This window comes from Trichosurus vulpecula, chromosome 3, assembly GCF_011100635.1.
Source record: "Trichosurus vulpecula isolate mTriVul1 chromosome 3, mTriVul1.pri, whole genome shotgun sequence".
In the NCBI taxonomy this organism is placed as follows: Eukaryota; Metazoa; Chordata; class Mammalia; order Diprotodontia; family Phalangeridae; genus Trichosurus; species Trichosurus vulpecula.
The window spans coordinates 168,273,149-168,293,771 of record NC_050575.1 but is presented as its reverse complement, the minus strand read 5'-3'; the positions used below and the strand labels follow the sequence as shown (position 1 = coordinate 168,293,771).

The 20,623-nt window shown below is 43.0% G+C and overlaps 1 protein-coding gene across 1 annotated transcript in view; it reads left to right on the top strand.

Annotated features, from left to right (window-relative positions):
* The window catches only part of VAV2 (vav guanine nucleotide exchange factor 2), a gene marked incomplete in the record, with an annotated part of 409,366 nt that overhangs the window by 354,484 nt on the left and 34,259 nt on the right, over positions 1–20,623 (top strand). The window contains 3 exon segments of the mRNA XM_036750644.1: positions 5,378–5,476; positions 11,808–11,876; positions 14,876–14,976. Coding sequence (XP_036606539.1) covers positions 5,378–5,476; positions 11,808–11,876; positions 14,876–14,976 — 269 coding nt within the window.

Below are 20,623 nucleotides of genomic sequence, written 5' to 3'. Positions count from 1 at the left end.
GTCTCACCACCCCCATCCCCCACCCTCCATGCCTTAGATTTAGAAGCAGCAACCCTCAAAATCTGCTGACGCATATCTTCTGATTGTTTGGGCCTTTGTGAAAAGGCAGAAAGAAACTAGATTAGAGCCACTGGTACCATTTGTAAGATTTTTTTAATGTGTTGCTATGGAATTCTCCTCTGAAGGATTTGCAAAGTTCTAAGTTCTTACTGCAAAAAAACAGCATTACAAATAGTTGCTCAGTCCCCATTGCACACAGCGGGTATCATTTCATCCTTTTGTACACAGAACGATGAGGCTGATATTGGCTCAATTAGCCAGCTGTGCATCTTTTATGTGGCAAGTATATTTACTTCCAAGCAACTTGACTAATAATCTGTCTGAAGCCAGCTTCCCACTGCATGTTTTTTTTATCAAATGTAACCGCTCTTCCATAAGGCCACTAGCCTTCCCTGCCCAAGGGTGGTGCAGATAGTGGTGAGGTTGAAACATGCTGGTAGAGCTTATTAGGCCTCTGTGACCCAAAAGCTTTGCTTCTTCTCTAAACCCTCAACAAGTCCCTTCTGTGTGGGTTGGTGTTTTTGTGAAACCATGTGCTGCCACTGAACAAAATTGGATATTACCCAGACACCAAATTTAAGTGGTTTTTTTTCCCTTAGTGTAGCACTAACCAGCTGGTGGTGGTAAAGGAAAAGATAGCAGAGGGGGAGAAACAACCCCAAAAGTGCCTTTCAAAGAGATATTTCTCATTCTGAGGGAGTGTCTGTTGGTTTAACTGGTGCCGCATTAGAGGCAGACATGAACGTGCCTTTCAAAGGCCAGAGTTTACTTTCCACACCAAACAAACCTACTCTTAAGATGAAAGTGGTTCTAATTTCTATTTTGTGGGTTTCCCCTTTTCCTACATGTGAAACTCAGAAGCCAAGAGTAGAGCCCAAGAAAAGACTATAAAGACCAAGTGTGGTTAAGATCAACAACTCTTCTCTGCAGAATACTTACAGACAGTGCATGTTCACCTGCCTCCCTTGATCTATGGGCATGGGCACAGGCATAGGCATGGGCATGGGCATGATTCCCAAGCCTGAGTTTCTTTGTCAAAGTCAGGAAGGACATTTCCAGGGCAAGAAGAAGGGCTTTTTTCTTTCTTTTTTTTGTATATTTTTAAAGGAGCTCAGTTTGTTCAGATCTCTGGTCCACCCTCATGATAGAGAGTGGTTCCTAAACCAAGCTTGTTCAGTTGGATGATCCAAAGTAATCACCCCAAACACTATGTGGCTTGGTTTAGTGTTTTCCTCCATCTCACCATGGGGCCTTCTGGATGTTCATACCTGAAGTCCAAAGATTTCCCTTTTGAGTTTGACAATCAGTGGTGATTAGAAGAAATTTTAGTCCTAGGTTTCAGTACCTTTCCTCATGAAGGCCTCTTTGACACCTAGGTGTTTTACTCCATGAGTAAGAGGTGTCTTAAGAGCACTGGCCCTGGAGTCAAGAGGACCCGAGATCAAATCTGGCCTCAGATACTTACTAGTTCTGGGCAAGTCACTTGACCCCAGTTGCCTTAAAAAATAAAAGACATGTCTTGTGACTAAAATATGAAGGTAGCAATAAAAATTTAAATGGTAGAAATTAAGGAATTCTATATCGAACGAATATCTCTGCCTGCACAAAGGCCCCAGTATCCATATTGCCATCTCTGCGGCCATTCTCCCTTAGAGAGGATGTGTCCTTTTCTCTTAGCTCCTGATGATGTCCCCATTTGGGGTGTTTATTTGATCTTGAAATGCACATGAAAAGTCCCAAGATTTATTTTCAAAGCCTGCCAGGGAGCATAAGGGAAGATTGCTTATCTGTGTTCTAGGGAAGAGATGGATGTATTACAAGTGCTGCTTTGTGCAGCTCTTAATCTCCCAGCCGGAGGACTGAAACGTTTACAGAGTGCCCCTGTTGATCCCTGGCAGCATGGAGACGACACTTCATGCCTGCATCCTCTCGGAGATAAAGCAGGTGGTTTTATTTTCCCTGTTATGCCCAGAATTAGCCTAATGCTGTCAATGGAAGGCAGTGGAAATCTACTCTGTCCTCCCTCCTACTACTCAGATAGAAATGCAGACTCCTTGAGGGCAAGGAATATATTTTTTGTCTTCATACCCCCAGTTCCCTGCAAGTATTCATTGAATTGCATTGTGAAGCTTGTGGGGAAAAAAAAGTTCATTCTGGAACTCTCTGGCCCTAACTTCTTTGAAGCAGCGTATATGTATCAGGGTATGAGGAAGAGTTCGGTGGCCAGGCTCGGTTCCAGAGCTGTTTCTCTTCCTGCATGGAGTCATGATGTGTGTGCAGGTGTGGCTGACTGTAATGTGCTCTCATGTCACTGGTGGAATGTTGGAGAACTGGGGCCTGGCCCTCTCCCAAGCCCAGCTTGAAGCGCCAGAGTGTGGGCATCGCTAACTGTTTGTGCTTCTTCTCCCTCCATGCTTTCAGATTAGATATATGCAGGTAAGTGACAGACACCAGAGGATGCTATGGCAGCTTTTACACAGCTTTGCATCTTTCTGGTGCGAGGCATAAAAGCAAACACGTGCAAATATAGCACATCCACAAATTACAGATGCTTGTTGAATTGAAATAAATTCAGCCCATCAGTGACGAATCAGAGTAGCCAGGATGAGTATGTTACCTGCACAGCATGGTTATGCCAATTCTGGCACTAGTCCGTTCTCACTCAGCTCTCAGATCATTCATTTCCTGGCCACCCTGACAAGGATAAATGCCCCTCTTGTGACTGTTTGGTGAAGGGATCAAGAGAGAATTAATTACTTACAATTTCAGCACCAGTGGATTTCTGGCAAATTCTTGACCCAACTCAGGTACGCAACAGAAGAAATTATTGTATTTAATTGGACTACGTGACCTCTAAGGCCTCACAAAAAGTCATACTACAGAGTGAGGCCAGGAACTACTTGCTTTGTGGGTCCCACTTTCTCAGCATCAGGGACTTTCCAATCTGAAGATTGCCTCTGACCTCAAGGCCATAACTAGGGGCAGCTGAAGCTTTGATCCAAAGTCAGTAACGTTTGTGGGCTTTCAGCAGTGTAGGAGTAAATAGCATCTAGTTAACAAGAACAGTTAGTTAAATAAGAAGATAGCAGATAGGTTAGGGTGATTTCCTCCCTCCATCCCACCTCTCCATGCATTGATCTTCCCAAGAGCTACCCTGTGTTGCGAGTCCTATGGAGTCTCTTGTCTCTTCTCCATGTCTGGTGGTGGCACATAGAGTATAGAAGGGTAGGATAAGCCAGAAGCTTTCCCCTCAAGGATAAGAAGCATAAGACTCTTAGCCTTGGAAAGAAAAGATTTGTGCCAGGGATGTACCTATCTTTCCTTACTGAGTGGACCAGTCCTGGAGGATAAGGTAGTGGATGTTCAAGAACTTATTTTGGACCATGGTTGCTCAGAGTATGGACTTCATTGGCTTCTGAATATTTTTCTCTATGTTGCATCGTTTGAATATGAAGCTGTTCGAAAGAAGATCCCGGTGAGGGAATCACTGGTTACCCTATTCTGGTTCGTTCCTATATCACAAAAATCCATGGCCAGGCTACTTTCTCCCTAAAATAATATAGGAAAAGCTTTCTAGGGGCAGCTAGGTGGCACAGTGAGTAGAGCACCTGTCCTGGAGTCAGGAAGACCTGAGTTCAAATCCGACCTCAGACACTTGATACACTTACTAGCTGTGTGACCTTGGGCAAGTCACTTAACCCCAATTGCCCTCCCTTCTCCCCTCAAAAAAAAAAAAGAAAAGCTTTCTAGAAAGTAGAGTGTCACTTGGAAATCCTTTCCTTACTTTATTTGGGCTTAAACTTCAGCCCCCTGAAACTTCCAGCTCCTCTCAGAATTCCTAATTGTATTTATTGTGTCATTTGTGGCATAGCGGACTTGGAGTCAGGAGACCTGGATTCAAATTCTACCTTGGATATTTACTAGCTGAGAGGTCATAAGTAAACCCTTTAATTTTTTAGAGCTTCAACTTTTCTGTAAAATGGTACTAAGGATACTTAGATTATCTGCCTTACAGAGTTGTTAGGAGGAAAACACTTTAGAAACCATTAGAACAGTGATGTCAAACTCAGATAGAAACAGGGGCTTCTAAACTGGACCACATGTTGTCTTAGTAAACCACACATTACCATTAGCTATGTTTTATTGCTTTTATTTCCTAATTTTAGTCTGGTTTCCTTCATTTTAGTCTGGTTCACTTGCAGTCTGCATGCTTGACACTTCTGGTCTGGAAGACCCTACCCTTAGCATCTCTTGTACCAATTTAGGCATCTCATCTGTTGAATAAGGCCCAGATTGGAAGAGAGAAAAAATATGTACCTCTCCCCTGCCTTGAGGAGGTGAACTATAAGTGTGAGGAACTGCTGGACTCAGTTGACATGTAGATTACTTTTGCTGAACTGTTTCCCACCCTTCACCCTCCCTGCCCTTTTTATGAAAAGGTTCTGGAGTAGGGGAGACAGTGGCAGGGTACATTGAAATGAGGGCGATGCTAAACAAAAGATGTAATAAAAAATATTCAAGGCCTAGCCAACACCTCGCTAATAAGCTCCCTTTCAGCAGGTAGCTAGAAGCTCTTTTGGAAAAAGCCTTATTCTTATCCCATAGCCAGAAGTCAGCCGATGGGATGGGTATAGTAGAAGAACCCTGGATTGGAGTTAGGACCTGTATTCAAATCCTGACTCTGCTTCTTGCTCCCTGTATGACCATGGGCTAAAATTAAAATCACATCCCATTTCTGTATCCCTGGTTCTTCCTCAGTAAAATGAGATGATTGGATTAAATGATCCCTAAAGTCGCTTCCAGTGTTAAATTCTATGACTGGATGCACTATAAGCTGTGGTCTGTCAATTGTTTCTCAATTAAGAAGCGCCAGTCCCTGCCCTCAAAGAACTAACAGTCTGTGTAATTAACAGCACCCAGTAGATCACAGCTCAGATGTGATCATGTATGTAAAGCATTTTGCAGGCCTCAAAGCACTATATAAATGTCAGCTAACATCATCATCATTATTATTGCACGAGATATAATGGGGTTTAATGGTTTCCAAGGGCTAAAAATAATAAGTAGAGATAATTTGATTTCTAAGTCCTGCCAGTTGGCATGAATGGAAATTGAGGGGGAAAAAAGAAAGCTAGAATCAGTGTACCCCCTTAATGAATGTGAATGTGTGTCACTATCCCCCTGGCTCTGTCAATGCAGATTTAAAAGGACGTGGTCTCAGTCCAGACTGCTCCAGCAAACCAGGTATGGGGAGACCCAGCCTGTGGGCCAGGAGGGAGCAGAAGCCTCACTGACCGAAGGAATGTTTTCTTTCTAGAAAATGGGAATGACAGAAGATGACAAAAGAAATTGCTGCTTGCTAGAAATTCAGGAAACAGAAGCCAAATACTACAGGACTCTTGAAGATATTGAAAAGGTAAGAGATGTTTTTATGGCCATTGTTTTTAAAGGGCCATTGAGATGGTACCAAGAGAAGAAACCAAAAGGTTCCCTAGAGGCTGTAGCCTGTGTTTTAAATTTTGACAGGTTGACACCATTGTTTGAATGAGAAGGGGTATGGGGTTGGGGTCAGTGGTCCATCTCCAGTTCCATCTTCAGCACTGACCTAGACAAATCGCTTTAATCTGACCAAGCCTGAGTTTTGCTAGATATAAAAATAGGGATAATATTGACATTACCTACCTCATAGTGTTACAGCAAAGAAGATGCTTTGCTAACCTGAAAGTTAGCAAGGATCAGGTTGTACAGAGCTTCAGAAACCAAACAGGAATTTGTATTTTATTCTTGGGGCAATAGGGAACCACAGAAATTCACCAAAGACAGCAAATTACATGGTCAGATCTGTACTTGGGGGGAGGGAAATCACATTAGTAGTTGTATGGCGGTGGATTGGAATGGAGAAACCTCTGAGGTGAATGACAAAAAGTGCCTGAAGGAAGGAGGTGATTGAGTGGAGACATGTTAGATTTGAGATACTTGGGGGTAGAAAGAAGATTTATGTGGGGTGAGGGAGATAACCGATCAAAGATACTACTGAAGTTGTGAACCCAAGAGCCTGGAAGAAGGGCAGGACTCCTAGACAGAAAGGGAAAAGTTCAGTGGAATGGTGGGTTGGGAGTGAAGGTAAGATAATGAGCTCTGTTTTGGACATGTTGAGTTTGAGGTTTCTGAAGACCTTTTTCTCCCCATGCTGTATAAGAAGTACAGGTATCCTTATTCCCACTTTATGGATGAGGAAACTGAGGCATGGAGAAAGTGAAGTGACTTGTCTAGAGTCAGACTGTTTTGGAGGTGATTCAAATCTGTCCCTCCTGACTCACCACCACTGTCTCCATTATAGCGGTCCAGTTCTCGGAGCCACAATCCCATATTCCCACAGCTGGAATTTAAACCCACGTCCCCCAACACTCACTATCCCTGGATTTACAAACCTTGGACTGCTACCCTGAAGGCCTAGGCAGTCCCTCGAGTTAAAAAATATATTTCCAGAACTTTGTATATCTTTTGTATCCACTTATTTGTGTATGTGTTTGTTCCTGATATCCTACTTTGTATATCCTTTGTTACATGCTCCCCCCTCCCCCAACCCAGCTTTGTATCTACTTACTTGTGTATGTGTTTGTTTTTTTTTTTCAGGTAGAATGTAAGCTCCTTGAGGACAGGGACTGTTTCATTTTTGTCTTTATATCCCAGTCACTTAGCACAATTCCTGGCCCATAGTAGGCATTAATAAATGCTTGTTGGTTGATTGACTGAAGAGGCTCTGCCTGTGCCATTCCCAAGAATGGCATCCCAGGATGTGCACTCTGGATGCAAGCAGGGACTGTTTCATTTTTGTCTTTATATCCCAGTCACTTAGCACAATTCCTGGCCCATAGTAGGCATTAATAAATGCTTGTTGGTTGATTGACTGAAGAGGCTCTGCCTGTGCCATTCCCAAGAATGGCATCCCAGGATGTGCACTCTGGATGCAAGCAGGGACTGTTTCATTTTTGTCTTTATATCCCAGTCACTTAGCACAATTCCTGGCACATAGTAGGCATTAATAAATGCTTGTTAGGTGATAGACCAAAGTGGCTCTGCCTGTGCCATTCCCAAGAATGGCATCCCAAGATGTGGATTCTGGATACAAGCAGGGACTGTTTCATTTTTGTCTTTATATCCCAGTCACTTAGCACAATTCCTGGCACATAGTAGGCATTAATAAATGCTTGTTAGGTGATAGACCAAAGTGGCTCTGCCTGTGCCATTCCCAAGAATGGCATCCCAAGATGTGGATTCTGGATACAAGCAGGGACTGTTGCATTTTTGTCTTTATATCCCAGTTACTTAGCACAATCCCTGGCACACAGTAGGCATTAATAAATGCTTCTTAGAAGAAAGACTGAAGTGGCTCTGCCTGTGCCATTCCCAAGAGTGGCATCCCAGGATGTGGACCCTGGATGCAAGGAGCTTATAACTTGGTTGGGGAAGAAAGATTTACATACATCAAACAGCAGCCTATACCATACTGTGTAGTTGGGTACCAGATGGCATGGTTCAGACTGATTTCATGTGCCAGAGGAGGTCAGAACAGGGGAAGGCATATTGGAGGAGATAGGACTTAAACTGAGTTCTAGGCTGAGAAGGTATTAGAAGTCTGGGAAGCCTGGTATTCATGTGCAGTCTTGTCAGAATAAAAGAGCATTCACTATTCAGAGGAGGCATGTGAATTTGCTGCATCTAACGAGCCATGTATGTGTCCAAGAAACAGAAAACCAGGTGGCATCTTCCTTGTACTTTTATCAAGGCCAACTTCTAGTTACTGGATAGTTTTTGGTTTTGTGTGTACTTTTTTTAATGTGGTAGAGTAGGCAAGCTTGTCATAGAAACTAATTGGATTAAAGTAATATTTCACTGCCTGCATTCCTGGCTTGGAAATTGAGGTCAGTGAATGCTGATTGTACTGGCTTGTGAAGGGAAGCCTTTCTTTCAGCAGCCGGTGATGTCATCTAGGTACTGTTTCCCTGCCTCGTTCCCCATCTTTCCCTTCCTGCCATTCTGCCCCTGCATTCAAACCCCATAGTGACTCCATTGATTGGTCACCGATGCTTCCTTTTCCAAACATTTACCTTACTCATCTGGGGTGGGGAAGAAAACAAGCACGCTGGGTCTGTTTGATTTCGGATGCTTCATTGCCTGTGTTTATTTTTGGAAGTCAATTATAGCCTGAGGTTCAGATCAGAGCAGGAATATGACAACTGCTTTAGGATAGATTATGAGGGGTCTCCAGACCTTGCCTTGGTGACGTCTTGGGATGGTCCTGCCTACGAGCTGATGCCCAGCAATGCTTCCTCATTCGAGTACTGACAAGTCCCTTTCATTAGTTTACCCATTTTGAATGTTGCATTGAATCCAGAGCAGGGAAGTGCCATGGTCAGAACTGTGCATTACAGAGCTTACTCTGACAGTTGTGCAAAAGGTAGATCAGGAGAGAGAAGAGATGGAGGCAGGGAAACCTTTTGGGCTAAGAAAGAAGAGAAAAAAGAAAGGGTAGGATAGAAGACTACATTTGGAGTCAAGGGACCTGGGATTTGGTCCTGGCTTTACCACTGACCAGCCAGCTTGAACACATTACTTTCTCTGTGTGGGCCTCAGTTTCCTTGTTTGTTAAATGGGAACAATGATACTTCAGTTTGGTGCTTAGTAAGCTCCTACTGTGTGCAAAGCACAGGTAAGTGATGGAGATACAAAGAAAAACCACGTAGTCTCATTCTTTAAGGCACTAATGTTTCAGTGTGGGCCTGGGTACCAAAGCTAGGTGCTGCAGTGGATAGAGCTCTAGACTGGAATCAGGAAGGCCAGTTTTTTCAAATCTAGTCTCAGACACTTAAAAGCTTCATGACCCCAAAGAAGTCACTTAACCTTTGCCTGCTTCAGTTTCCTTATCTGTAAATGGGGATAGTAGTAATACCTACCTCCTTGGGTTGTTGTGAAGATCAAATGAGATGTTTGTAATTTGTAAAACTAAAGGTGATATGTACATGTTGTTATCATTATTACTATTCAAATAGGGGTGGGGACCTGTGATTTTACTGATGGAGGGAATTCCTCTTAGGTGAGAGAATGCCTTTCATCAATGCAAGTGAATACCTTCTTTGCAACTCAGTCTTAAAGATCTGCCTGGAGCAGAGGGGTCAAACTCCTGGCTAGGGGACTGCAAGGGGCCCACAAAACTTTTATATAGCCTGAATCAAACTAAAATGTAATTGGGAAGTATTTAACAAAACAAAAATGCAGTGGAACGTACATGATGTTAATCTGTGGTTTTCTAAGTCACTATGAAGCTCTTGGACATCTGTTTCTGATTGAGTTTGATACCAAAGGCCTACAGTACTGAGACGGTTACTTCCCTAGGATTACACAACTAGAGGCTAGCACTGAAGCCTATTCTTTCTGGATGCCATGCCAGTTCTCTCTCCACTATACTACCCTGCCTCTTACTATGATACAGGCAATACATTCCCCTTACGCTTGCCTACCTCTCAGGTCTTCTGTGAGGATGGTACGAGATAATGTCCAGAGAGCCCTTAGTAGATAGACAGTTTATAAGTGTCAGCCCTTACTCCCACCATAGGTCTCAGAGATGCCGGAAGGTTCAGATAAGACAATGTCAAGGCAGCGAGCATTTATTAAACACCTACTGTGTTCTGGGCACTGTGCTAAGTGCTAGAGATACAAGAAAGCCCCCCCCCCCCAAAAAAAACCAGTCCCTGGCCTCAAAAAGTTCATAATCTAATGGGAAGGGGGAATATAGCATGCAAAAAACTGTACAAACAAGATATATAATAGGAGAAGATCTCAGAGGGAAGATACTAACATTAAAAGATATTGAGAAGGGCTCCTTGCAGAAGGGGGAATTTTAGCTGAAGCTTGAAAGAAGCCAGGAAGCAGAGATGAGGAGCCAGAGCATTCTGGACATGGGAGTCAGTCAGTGAAAATGCTTGGATTCAGGAGATAGGGGTGTCTTATGTGAGGAATAGAAAGCCAGTGGCACTGGGTCGCATAGTATGTGGGGAAGAGTAAAGTATAATAAGACTGGAAAAGGTAGGAAAGAGCCAGGTTGTGAAGGGCTTTAAGAGCCAAACAGAGGACTTTATATTCAATCCTAGAAGTAACAGGGAGCCACTAAGGTTGACTGGAGGGGGCGGGGGAGGTGTTGTGGAGGTGGGAGATGTGATCAGACCTGTGCTTTATAGAAAGATAACTTTGTGAGGTATGAGGTGATAAGTGCCTGTACCAGGGTGGTTGATTGGGGGTCAGAGTGTCAGAGGAGAGGCGAGGTGGCATGTGACATCAGAGATGTCACAAAGGTAGAATCAACAGGAATTGGCCACTGATTGGATATAGGGGTTGGGAGAGAGTGAGAATTGGAGGACAATACCTCTATTATGATCCTGGATGACTGGAAAGATGGTAGTGCTCTGCAGTAATAGGGATGTTGTGAAGAAAGGCAGGGTTTGGGAGGAGGGGAAGGGAAGTAATTGGTTCAGTTTTAGACATGTTGAGTTTAAAATTTCTACGGGACATGCAGTCCAACGTGTTAGAGACACTTGAAAAGGTGAAACTGGAGGTCAGGAGAGAGGATTTAGTAGGTGATCTCTAAAGTTCTTTCCAGCCCTAAATCCCGTACTCCCAAGAGGAATAGACAGGGAGTGCCGCAGGAGGCCAGAGGAGCAGCGAGGCCACTCTCTCTGTTCTGGATTATCCAGCTTTCTCATCTTGGCCCTTTGTTTAAGTGTTACTTTCTCCCACAACTTAAAAACCAGCTCTCCCTCTTCCTATCATATACTTTTAAAAAAATTTTCCTTATTTTTAATTTAAGGAATAAAACAAGCATTTTTTATAACATAGTATAATAAAAAGATGATTACACATGAAACTGCAAACCTATTATGTACAAACTGTTATTCCCTTTAAATATATAATAAAGTTATCACTTATTTTTTCTTTTTTTCTCCCTCCCCCATGTCAGACACAAATATGTATGTGTATGTATGTGTGTGGGTGTATATGTAAAATCATTCTGTACATACTTCTATTTATCAGTTCTTTTTCTAGGTGCAGATAGTGCCTTCCTTCACGTGTCCTTTGTAGTTAATTTGAGTATTTATAATAGTCAAAATGACTCACTCAAAATAATCAAAGATCACTGAAAGTTGTTTTTAAAAGAATATTGCTTTTACTGTATACCACATTGTCTATTCTGCTCATTTCACTCTTCATTATTTTATGCAAGTCTATCCATTTTTCTGACATTATACATATAATATATATTTCTAAATTTTATAAAGTATTGGTATCTTTTGTTATTACATTCCCATACTTACGTGTGGAGTATAGTTATTTGGACTTTTTTTCCCCATTCTTTGTACTTGTATCCACAGTGCCTGCCACATAGTAGGCTCCTTATATAATACTTATTTATTGAGAGATTGATGGCATGTATTGCAGAAAAACATAATTCCTGCCTTCAAGGAATTTAACTGTCAATGGGGGTCTGGCTGAGGGCCTTTAACATTGTTAATTGAACTGAATAAATGTTCATTGAACTGAATTAAATTGAGTCTCACATGCAAACTGACCTTGAGCGTCAATTCTCCTCATCCTTCTTCCTCTCGGTAGAGGCAGAGGAAAAGGAAATTGCCTCCTTTCTCTCTTTGAGATGGCATTCACTTCCCCATGCTCTGTGGTCTTCTCTCTTTCAGAACTACATGAATCCTCTGAAGCTGGTGCTGAGCCCTCTGGACATGACAGCCATCTTTATCAACCTGGAGGTAAGAGCCTCAAAGGGCATGTACTTCCTCTTTCCAAACCTTTGACCTTATGGACCCATTGACTTTCACCTTATGAAGATGACCCACAGCATTACTGGTGCCCAGTGCTCCTGGCACATTCATGCCTAGATCAGATACTTGGCACTATAATCCCAAAGATGATTCCATAGCGATCCCTGGGTTTTGCAGCTAGAGACTCATTGCTTCTGTCTCTCTAACAACTTCTTTTTTTGAAAGGCAGCCAGACATAGTCAAGTTGACCTAATCCTTCCTATCTCAGCCAGGACTTATATGAGGACATACAAGGAGAGGATAAGAAACAGCATCTTTTAAGGTATAGAAAGTTAGCCTGTTAGTCAGGAAGTTCAAATCTTGCCTCTGACATTGGTTTTATGACCCTTTTTGGTACACCAGACAACTAAGATGCCAACCTGCATTGGTAAAGTAAGTTCCTTAGCTGGAGCTCCTGACATTGGAAGAAATCACAGGTTTTGCTTTTGGAAAAGTAGTATTAGAAGAGGGGAAAAACCATGAAAGTACTTTGAGTTCTTTGGGAAAGAGGAGCTGTGAGAATTTGAAGGAATATGAAAGACTACCATGACCAACAGGTGCTTTCTTAATAGCCAGAGATAGACATTCCTCTGCACCTTTGCAGCAGTTGGTTTACAGGTGTGCACACACGGAGCTTCCCATGAACATAATTACTGTAGGGAAGAGGGAAATAATTGGGCACGATGTCTCAGAACACACACATCGGTGGAGTTTCTCAGAGAACACATGTCAGATTTGTAGCCCAGCTAGTTGGCACTTGGTTACAGTAGCCAGGAGATGAGAACAACTGACAATGCACAGATCTGCTCTGGCCTCCCTCGTTCTCATTGGCCCAAGGAGGCAAAGAACATCTGGCCTTTATCTCTCCAAGTGAGAGCCTGGTCACCAGGACCTGCAGCTCCTGCTGCTCCTCATCTTGCATACCCATTGAGGTAAGGATGGTGCCTCTCTTGAGTTCTGCCAAAGAGCAGATGACCAAAGCACATAGTGGGAGCCTTATAGGAAACTGGGATGGACTTTAGAACCCACTGTCTGGCAATCCAGCTTATACTTAAGCAGGAGCCTTGCATAAGTCTGTTGTTCTGGAGGCATTGATATGGGAGTTGGCGGGGGGGGGGGGGGGGGGGGGGGGGGGGGGGGGGGGGGGGCCGCAATATAAACATAGTAAGGAACATCTCCAGTCCCATGTTGCCTGCCCTGCACATACTCTTGAATCCAGTGACATTGATGCTCCTGCTCTTCCTCCAACATGACACTCCGTCTCCTAACTCCGCTAGATTTATGGATAGGCGAACAATCTATGAACAAACAAGAAATAGAGCAGAGATAGGTGTAACTCCAGACATTTTCACTGGCTGTTTTCCATGCCCAGAACACTCTCTTTCTTCATTTCTACCTCCTGGCTTCCTTCAAGTCTCAGCTAAAGTCTTACCTTCTGAAAGAAGCCTTTCCCAATCCCCCTGTTGATTATCTCTGATTTATCCTGTCTGTTTCTTGTTTGTATATAGTTGTTTACACATTGTCTCTCCATTAGACTTTCAGCTCTTGGAGGGCAGGAACTGTCTTTTGCCTTTTTTTTTTTTTTTGGTATCCCCAGCACCTAGAACATAGTAGGTGCTTAATAAATGCTACTTAACTGACTGACAGCAGAGCATAGTTGAAAGAGAGTTAGCCTAGGAGTCAGGAGGACCTAGGATTCAGGTCTGTCCTCTGACACAGAATAACTTCATGACCCTGGACATGTAACTTTAGGCAACTCTGTGAGATTATAAATTGTGGAGAAGGTGCCAACCCGCACTGGTAGAAGGAGTTTCCTTACCCTGGCATCAAAGACATCACAAGTGTAGTCCCAGATCCCTACCCCAGGTGCCAGGCACAATGCTAATGCTAGGGGATACAAAGGTAAGTTAGACTCAGTTCCTACTCTCAAAGAGTGTACATTGTAAGTGGTGGTGTGGTATAATATAACAATATAGATCCTATATGTGCACACATAATATATAACTATATATTATTACACATAATAATTATATATAAAATACATAATAATTACATGTATAATATAATATGTAATACAATAATATATGTATATAATATAATAATAAATAACTATGACACAAGAAGAGTAAAATGAATACAAAGGAAAAATCCCAAAAGAGTACTATGCGGAATTTGATGGAGGGTAAGATCACCTGGAGGCCTTATATCTTTGTGTCCCCGGTGCCTAACCTAGTGTATTGCACACAGTAGGCATTTAATAAATACTTGTTCAATTGAGTTGAATTTTTCAATGTGGTCAGGTTTACAAGGGGTGTGTTGGAAGGCTTCAGGCTTCATAGAGGAAGTTTATCAAGGATAGATGAATGTCAAGCTCAGGGACAAGATATCAAACTCAACTTGGGAACCCAGTTGAGTAACACATCTATTTTGTAAAGTCAGATAATACTTCTAAAGCAAATCTCTCCTGAGCCTCCACTCAGACCCCAATACAGCCTCCCCCACAATGGGGTTAAAAGAATCCCTAGTGGGGAACTTTGGCTTCCTGAGTTTTCTCTCTTTCAATGATGGCTCAGGGAAGAAGTGGCCCAAGAGACTGGCCAACAACAGTTTGTGCTATTCCATCCTTGTTCATTTGCAGTGCCCAGGGCTGCTCAGTGCTGACTACAGTGTGTTATGACAGGCTAATGTATGCTGTTGGACGGCTCCCATTAGGTTTAGTAAAGAGACTTTAATATGATCAAAACTCCTATGTACATTTATCATTGTATAACCTTCTAACTTAATTACACATGAGTATTTATGGTGATTCAGGGATACATCTTGCTGGAGCCTCTTACATTGCAACATTTAATGGGAACAAAAAGAGACCAGAGGATTGTTTACAAGAATTGTGAACCCTTCCTGCATGGTGTCTGTATGGTAACATGCTGCCTGTTCCTTCATCGTAGGACTTAATTAAAGTGCACAACAGCTTCCTAAGGGCCATTGATGTATCGATGATGGCTGGTGGGAGCAGCCTGGCCAAAGTCTTTCTAGAATTCAAAGAAAGGTGAGTTGCTTTGGGACTTTCTGTCCTTATAGTATCTTCACCCTTTGGAAACACTGAAAGTTCTTATTTGCTCTCATCAGTCTTATGTCCTAAGAAAATGACAGGTTGTTACCAAATATGGTCTGATGAAAAGCTTGTCTGGAGGCCTTGGTTCTACCCCCAACTCACAGGGCCTCAGTTTTCTCATCAATTAAGTGAGAATAATGTTTCTCCTGTCTTATTATTGTATCAAATGAGATCATGTATGTGAAAGCTTTTTGAAAATTATAAAGTGATGTATAGATACACATGATTATTACAACATTCATCTCTGGCTTCTTTCCTTTCTCAAGATCCTAAGGGACAGTGGTAACATTGAACAAATTTCATTCCATGTGGAAATTCCTAATGGATAAACTGATGACTGAGAAACTGCTCAGTAACTCATAGGCTATTTAGTCCTCTCCTGATTAAGTTTTCTGGAAAATCAGATTGTGTTCATCAAATGAGATAATATCTGTAGAGCACTTAGCCCACTGTCCAGCACACAGTAGGTGCTATATAAATATTTATTACCTTTACTTCCTCCCATAAAAGAATTATGCCATGGACTATGTCTGAACTGTACAGTGAGCGACCAGGGCAAAGAGGATTTCCATTGGCTCAGAACATTAGAGCAAGAAGGGACCCTCATTACAGATTTTGGGGAAGTGACTTGACCAAAGTCACACAGCTTGTTATAGTGGAAAGTTAGTACTTGAACACCAATAACTTGCTTCTCAGCCTTGTTTGTTTTCTGCTATATTATGTAGCTTCCTAGCCAAGCACTGAAGAGCTCCCAAATCTTCCCCTTTTCCTTTTGCAGCTGCCCAGTATGAATACCCAGGAAGCCTAAGAAAAGTTGAAATGGTTAGATATGATGAATAAAAATCCTTTATTATTTGTAATCCAATCAGAGGCTAGGCTTCAGCTGTGGAATGATGCCAGGGGGAATTAAACCGGTGTCTAGACATAAAAATATCATTCAGCAGTCAATAACTCCAGAAATATCATCTGCATTAATAACCGACCATTAGGTTAGATATTCCATTATGCATGATGTTCCTTTTAGAAAGTAAATATTTATGATGAGAAGATAGCAAAACTAATTTACGAAAAAATGCAGAACACAGGCAGATCTCTTTTATGGGACACTCATTTACTTATTTCTCTCCCTTCCTTATGCTCCTCCCTTCTTAATAAGTAACTCCACATTACAGTAGTTGTAGAAATCAAACCTTCTGCTCTTCCCACTTTGTTGTGCTAGGTCAGTAAGCGATAGGGTGAAGGACTCTATGGTAAGGGCAGTTCCTGGGGTCTAGATGGAAGGAGATTGTAGCTCTCAGTGGTTGAAGAAAATCAAAAGCCCTCAAAAGAGGCAAGGCGCAGTCAACAGGTCTCAGCAGCTGGGACAAGCAGAACCTAGGAAGTACTTTACAACTTTCAAAGCACTTGTGTATAGAATTAGAACTACAGATGGAAGGAATCTCAGGGCGCATTTAGCCCAACCCATTCAATTTACAAATGAAGAAATTGAGGCCCAAGGAGGTTAATTAACTTGCCCGAGGTCAAAGGATCCTAGATTCAGAGTTGGTAAGGTCCTAAGAGGGCAGTGAATTCAACTCCCCATTCCCCTCCTTGCCCCACATTTTGCAGATGAGAAGATTGAGTCATAGAGAGGATAAGTGACTTGCCCCGGTTCACACCATTAGTAGTGTCTGTGGCAGAATCTGAATCTGAATCCAGGTCCTTCTGAGTCTAAGGCCAAACCTGTTTCCGTTATATGTCTTTCTGAGGTCAGACAGATAGCAAATATCAAAGGCAAGATTTGAACCCAGGTCCTCTTAAGCCCAGAGCTAGTGCTCGTTCTTCCTCCCCAGGTCTCACTCTTTCGACCAGATCATGCTGCCCCTTACATGCTCTCGTTGAATACTTGTGAAGACTGCAAGGATGAGGTGGGATGTGATCTGGGTCTTGAAGGATCATTACAAAGTGGTCACTGTGGTCTGACTTCTGGAGTTTCAGTGTTCCTGCAGAGAATGTATTTCTAAGTGTTCCTCTTCATTAGGTCAGTTAAGGCAGATGGAAGTGATGGAAGTGGGTGGGTGGGGAGTCTTTGGAACCATCTGGCTTGACCCCTTTTGTCCTGGATCTGTGTTATGTGCCTCTGGGACCATTTCTGGAGGTGTTTTAAAAGGCAAACGCCTCATTTTTGGATGGCTGGGACAAGCTGCACCTCCCCCCACCTTCCCCTTTAACACATGCACATACATACATTCCATGCTTCTGAGGGGTGATTTTTCAACCCCAAGAGGAATTCTCTGCATCCTCTGCCCCTCCCCCACTCTCTCCCTAGCCACTGTGCTAAAGGAGAAGCTATAGACTTTGTTTTGTTGTGTAAGGAGGAAAAGTTAGTGGCTCTTTGAGGAGAGATAGGGTGGAATTTGAGGGTCAAGAAGCTCAGCCTGTTTTCCTAGATTCCTTTCTTCTAAGGAATAAGTCATTTGTGCATCTTGTTGCCTTGCCGTGGGGGGTCTTCTCTGCCCCTCCCCCCATGCCCTTAGGCAGCCATCCCCAAATTTTACTTATGCTGGTTTATGGGTCACCGAGCTGGGCTAGTAAGCTTGGCATGTGGAGCATGAGGGGAGTCAATTTTAGGTCAGTCCTCTGACCCACTTTTAATACAAAATCCACAGATAAGTTCTTCCACTTTCCTAGAAACCAGCCAGATTCACAGCTGAATTAATCAGCTCTACAGCTGTGCCCTAGACATGCCTGATTGACAGCTACAAATCCTCACCCAGGTGGCAGAGACTCATTTCTCAGGATAGGGAGACATTTCTTGGAGCCTTCATTAGCCTGGCTGTGTGCTTCTGCTCCACAAAGCTGGGGATGGGGAGGGGAGGCAGTGGGGGGAGGGCTGGTGATGGGTGGAAGTGCTAGGGACCGTGATTCTTCCTGCATTTCATTATGATGGCTGCAGTGTAACAGGTCTGGCTCTGTGCCTCTGCTGACTGATGACCTTTGTGAGTGAGCCTCTAATTTCCCAGTGCACAGAGATCTCAGCCCCACTTAACCTGCTGTCTGGTTTATCAGACTCTCTTGTCTTGACTGCCTAATACTGCTTATCACTGGCCTGATGGATAGATGTGGGAAGAAAAAAAAAGGGCCTTCTGCTTTGACTGACTGGGGACCTGCCTTACTGAGATTTGTAAAAGTTTATTTGGGGGGATCCTTGGAAGTGTGCAGTGGCTTCCTATTTTCTTTAGGATAAAATGAAAACTCCTTAGCCTGGCACTTGAAGCTCCTCCCCCACTCCCCCCCCAAATCTATCTTCCACTTACCTTGACTTTATCTTCCTTCAAGGGAAGGAAAAGAGAACACGCATTTATTAAATGCCTACTATGTGCCAGCTGCTTTGCTAAATGCTTCACAAATATCACCTTGTTTTATCCTCACAAGGAGCCTGGGAGATAGGTGCCATTATTATCCCCATTTTACAGATGAGAAAAGTAAGCAGACCAAGGTCACACAGGTAGTAAATGTCTGAGACTAGATTTGAACTCAGGCCTTCCTGACTCCAGGTCCAATGCCTCTCTCCATTGCAATATTTAGCTGCCTTCAAAGCTAAGGTCTAGTGTTCCAGGCAAAAGCTTTCCTGATTCTCCCATTGCCATCTCCCCTCCAGGTCTTACTTTCCCTCTTCAAATTATCTTATTTTTACTTATCTTTGTACACATTCTATCCTTTCAGTAAATGTAATCTCCATAAAGCAGAAGCTATTTTCCTTCTTTGTCCTCCCAGCACCCAGCTCTATGGCTTACACATGGTGGGCAGTTGATTAAAGCTTCATGAATTGAATTGATATATAAATTTGAGTTGTTATTATCTGATTTTCCCAACATCCCAGGTGTGTAGCGACTTAACCTCATTTTATAGGTGAAGAAGGTCCAGAAGTTAAGTAGTGAATTACTGTCTGAGTCAAGATGAGGACACAAGTCTCTTGATTTCCATTTGGGGGCTCTTTCCTTTTTGTGTTTATATCCTTCCTATTAGTACCACATCCCACATGGAGTTAATACTTAACACATGTTTATTGAATTGTTCACACAGTCCCAGAACCCCAGACTTTAAAGCGATGTCACTGTTCACCTAGTCCAACAAGTACCTTGTCAGGAATTCTTTCTATAAGCATCCCCATATGTGGTCATCCAGCATTTGATTAAATGCCTCCAGGGAAGGGAAGCCCGCTGCTTCTGGCAATTATATGACTTTAGTGGGACTCTAACGAGGAGGCTTTTCTTTACATTGAACCAGTTGGCCCATTTCTTCTAGCTCTGCCCTTTGGGGCCAAGCAGAAGAAGTCTAATCCTTCTACATGGAAGCCCTTCTAATACCTGAAGACAGCTTTCATGTTCACTGACTTCCTCAAGTCTTCTTTTCTTCATATCAAACATCAGCAGTTTCTTCAACTTCATATGGACATGAACTAGAAACCCTTTTCCATCCTGGCAATGTCTCTACATTCATGAGTGAGCCTCTAATTTCCCAGTGCACAGAGATCTCAGCCCCACTTAACCTGCAGTCTGGTTTTTCAGACTCTCTTTTTCTTGGCTGCCCAATACTGCGTATCACTGACCCAAATGGATAGATGTAGGTAGAAAAAAAGAAGGCCTGGTATAGGGTCCCCTGCTGCCTTTCATTTCTGACTACAGATGGGTTGGCGGTTGAAAGTGTATTCTATGTAGGAGAACCAGGTATGTATTCTCCAGGAAACTTTGGAGAGGCCTTTGGGTCTGATAGTACCAGAGTGGATTTTGATACTTGGCTCAGTATTTGGTGTCACTGGTTGTCCTGTACCTAGTGTTGGGGCTGGGAGTTGGGGGGGGTGGGTACTGTAAGGTAAAATTAGATTGTAAAGGTAGAGGAAGACCATTTATGAAGGGCTTTGAATGCCAGAGGATTTTATTTTTGACCCTGGAGGTGGGAGGGAGCCACTGGAGTTGAGTGAACAGTGGGGTAACATGGTAAAATATGCATTTTAAGATCATTTTGTTAGTGAAGTGGAGAATAACTGGAGTGGGGAGGAACTTGTGGCATGGAGACAAACCAACAGGTTATTGCAACAATCCAGGCATGAAGTGCCTGCACCAGGGTGGTAGCACTGTAAGAAAGGAGAAAGAAGCCTATTCAAAGATGCTTTGAAGGTAAAATCAGCAGGCCTTGGCAACATGCTGAATGTGAGGGGTAAGACAGATTGAGAAGTCATGCATGACACCTAAGTTGTGAACCTGGGTGACCAGGAGGATGTTGATGCCCTCAAAGAGGACCAGTAAAAGGGAAATTAAGAAGGGGGAGTTTTGGGGAAAAGATAATGAATTCAGTTTTTGGACATATTGAGTTTAAGATGTCTACAGGACATCCAGTTCAAGATGTCCAATAGGCAATTTGGAGATGTGACTCTAGAGGGCAGCTGAGAGGTCTGGGCTGTATACATGGATTTGAGAATCCTCAGCATAGAGATAATAAATGAATCCATGGAAGCTGATGAGATCACCAAGTGAAGTAGTATAGAGGTAGAAGCAAAGAGGGCCCAGGACATATTCCTGTGGGACACCTTCAGTTAGTT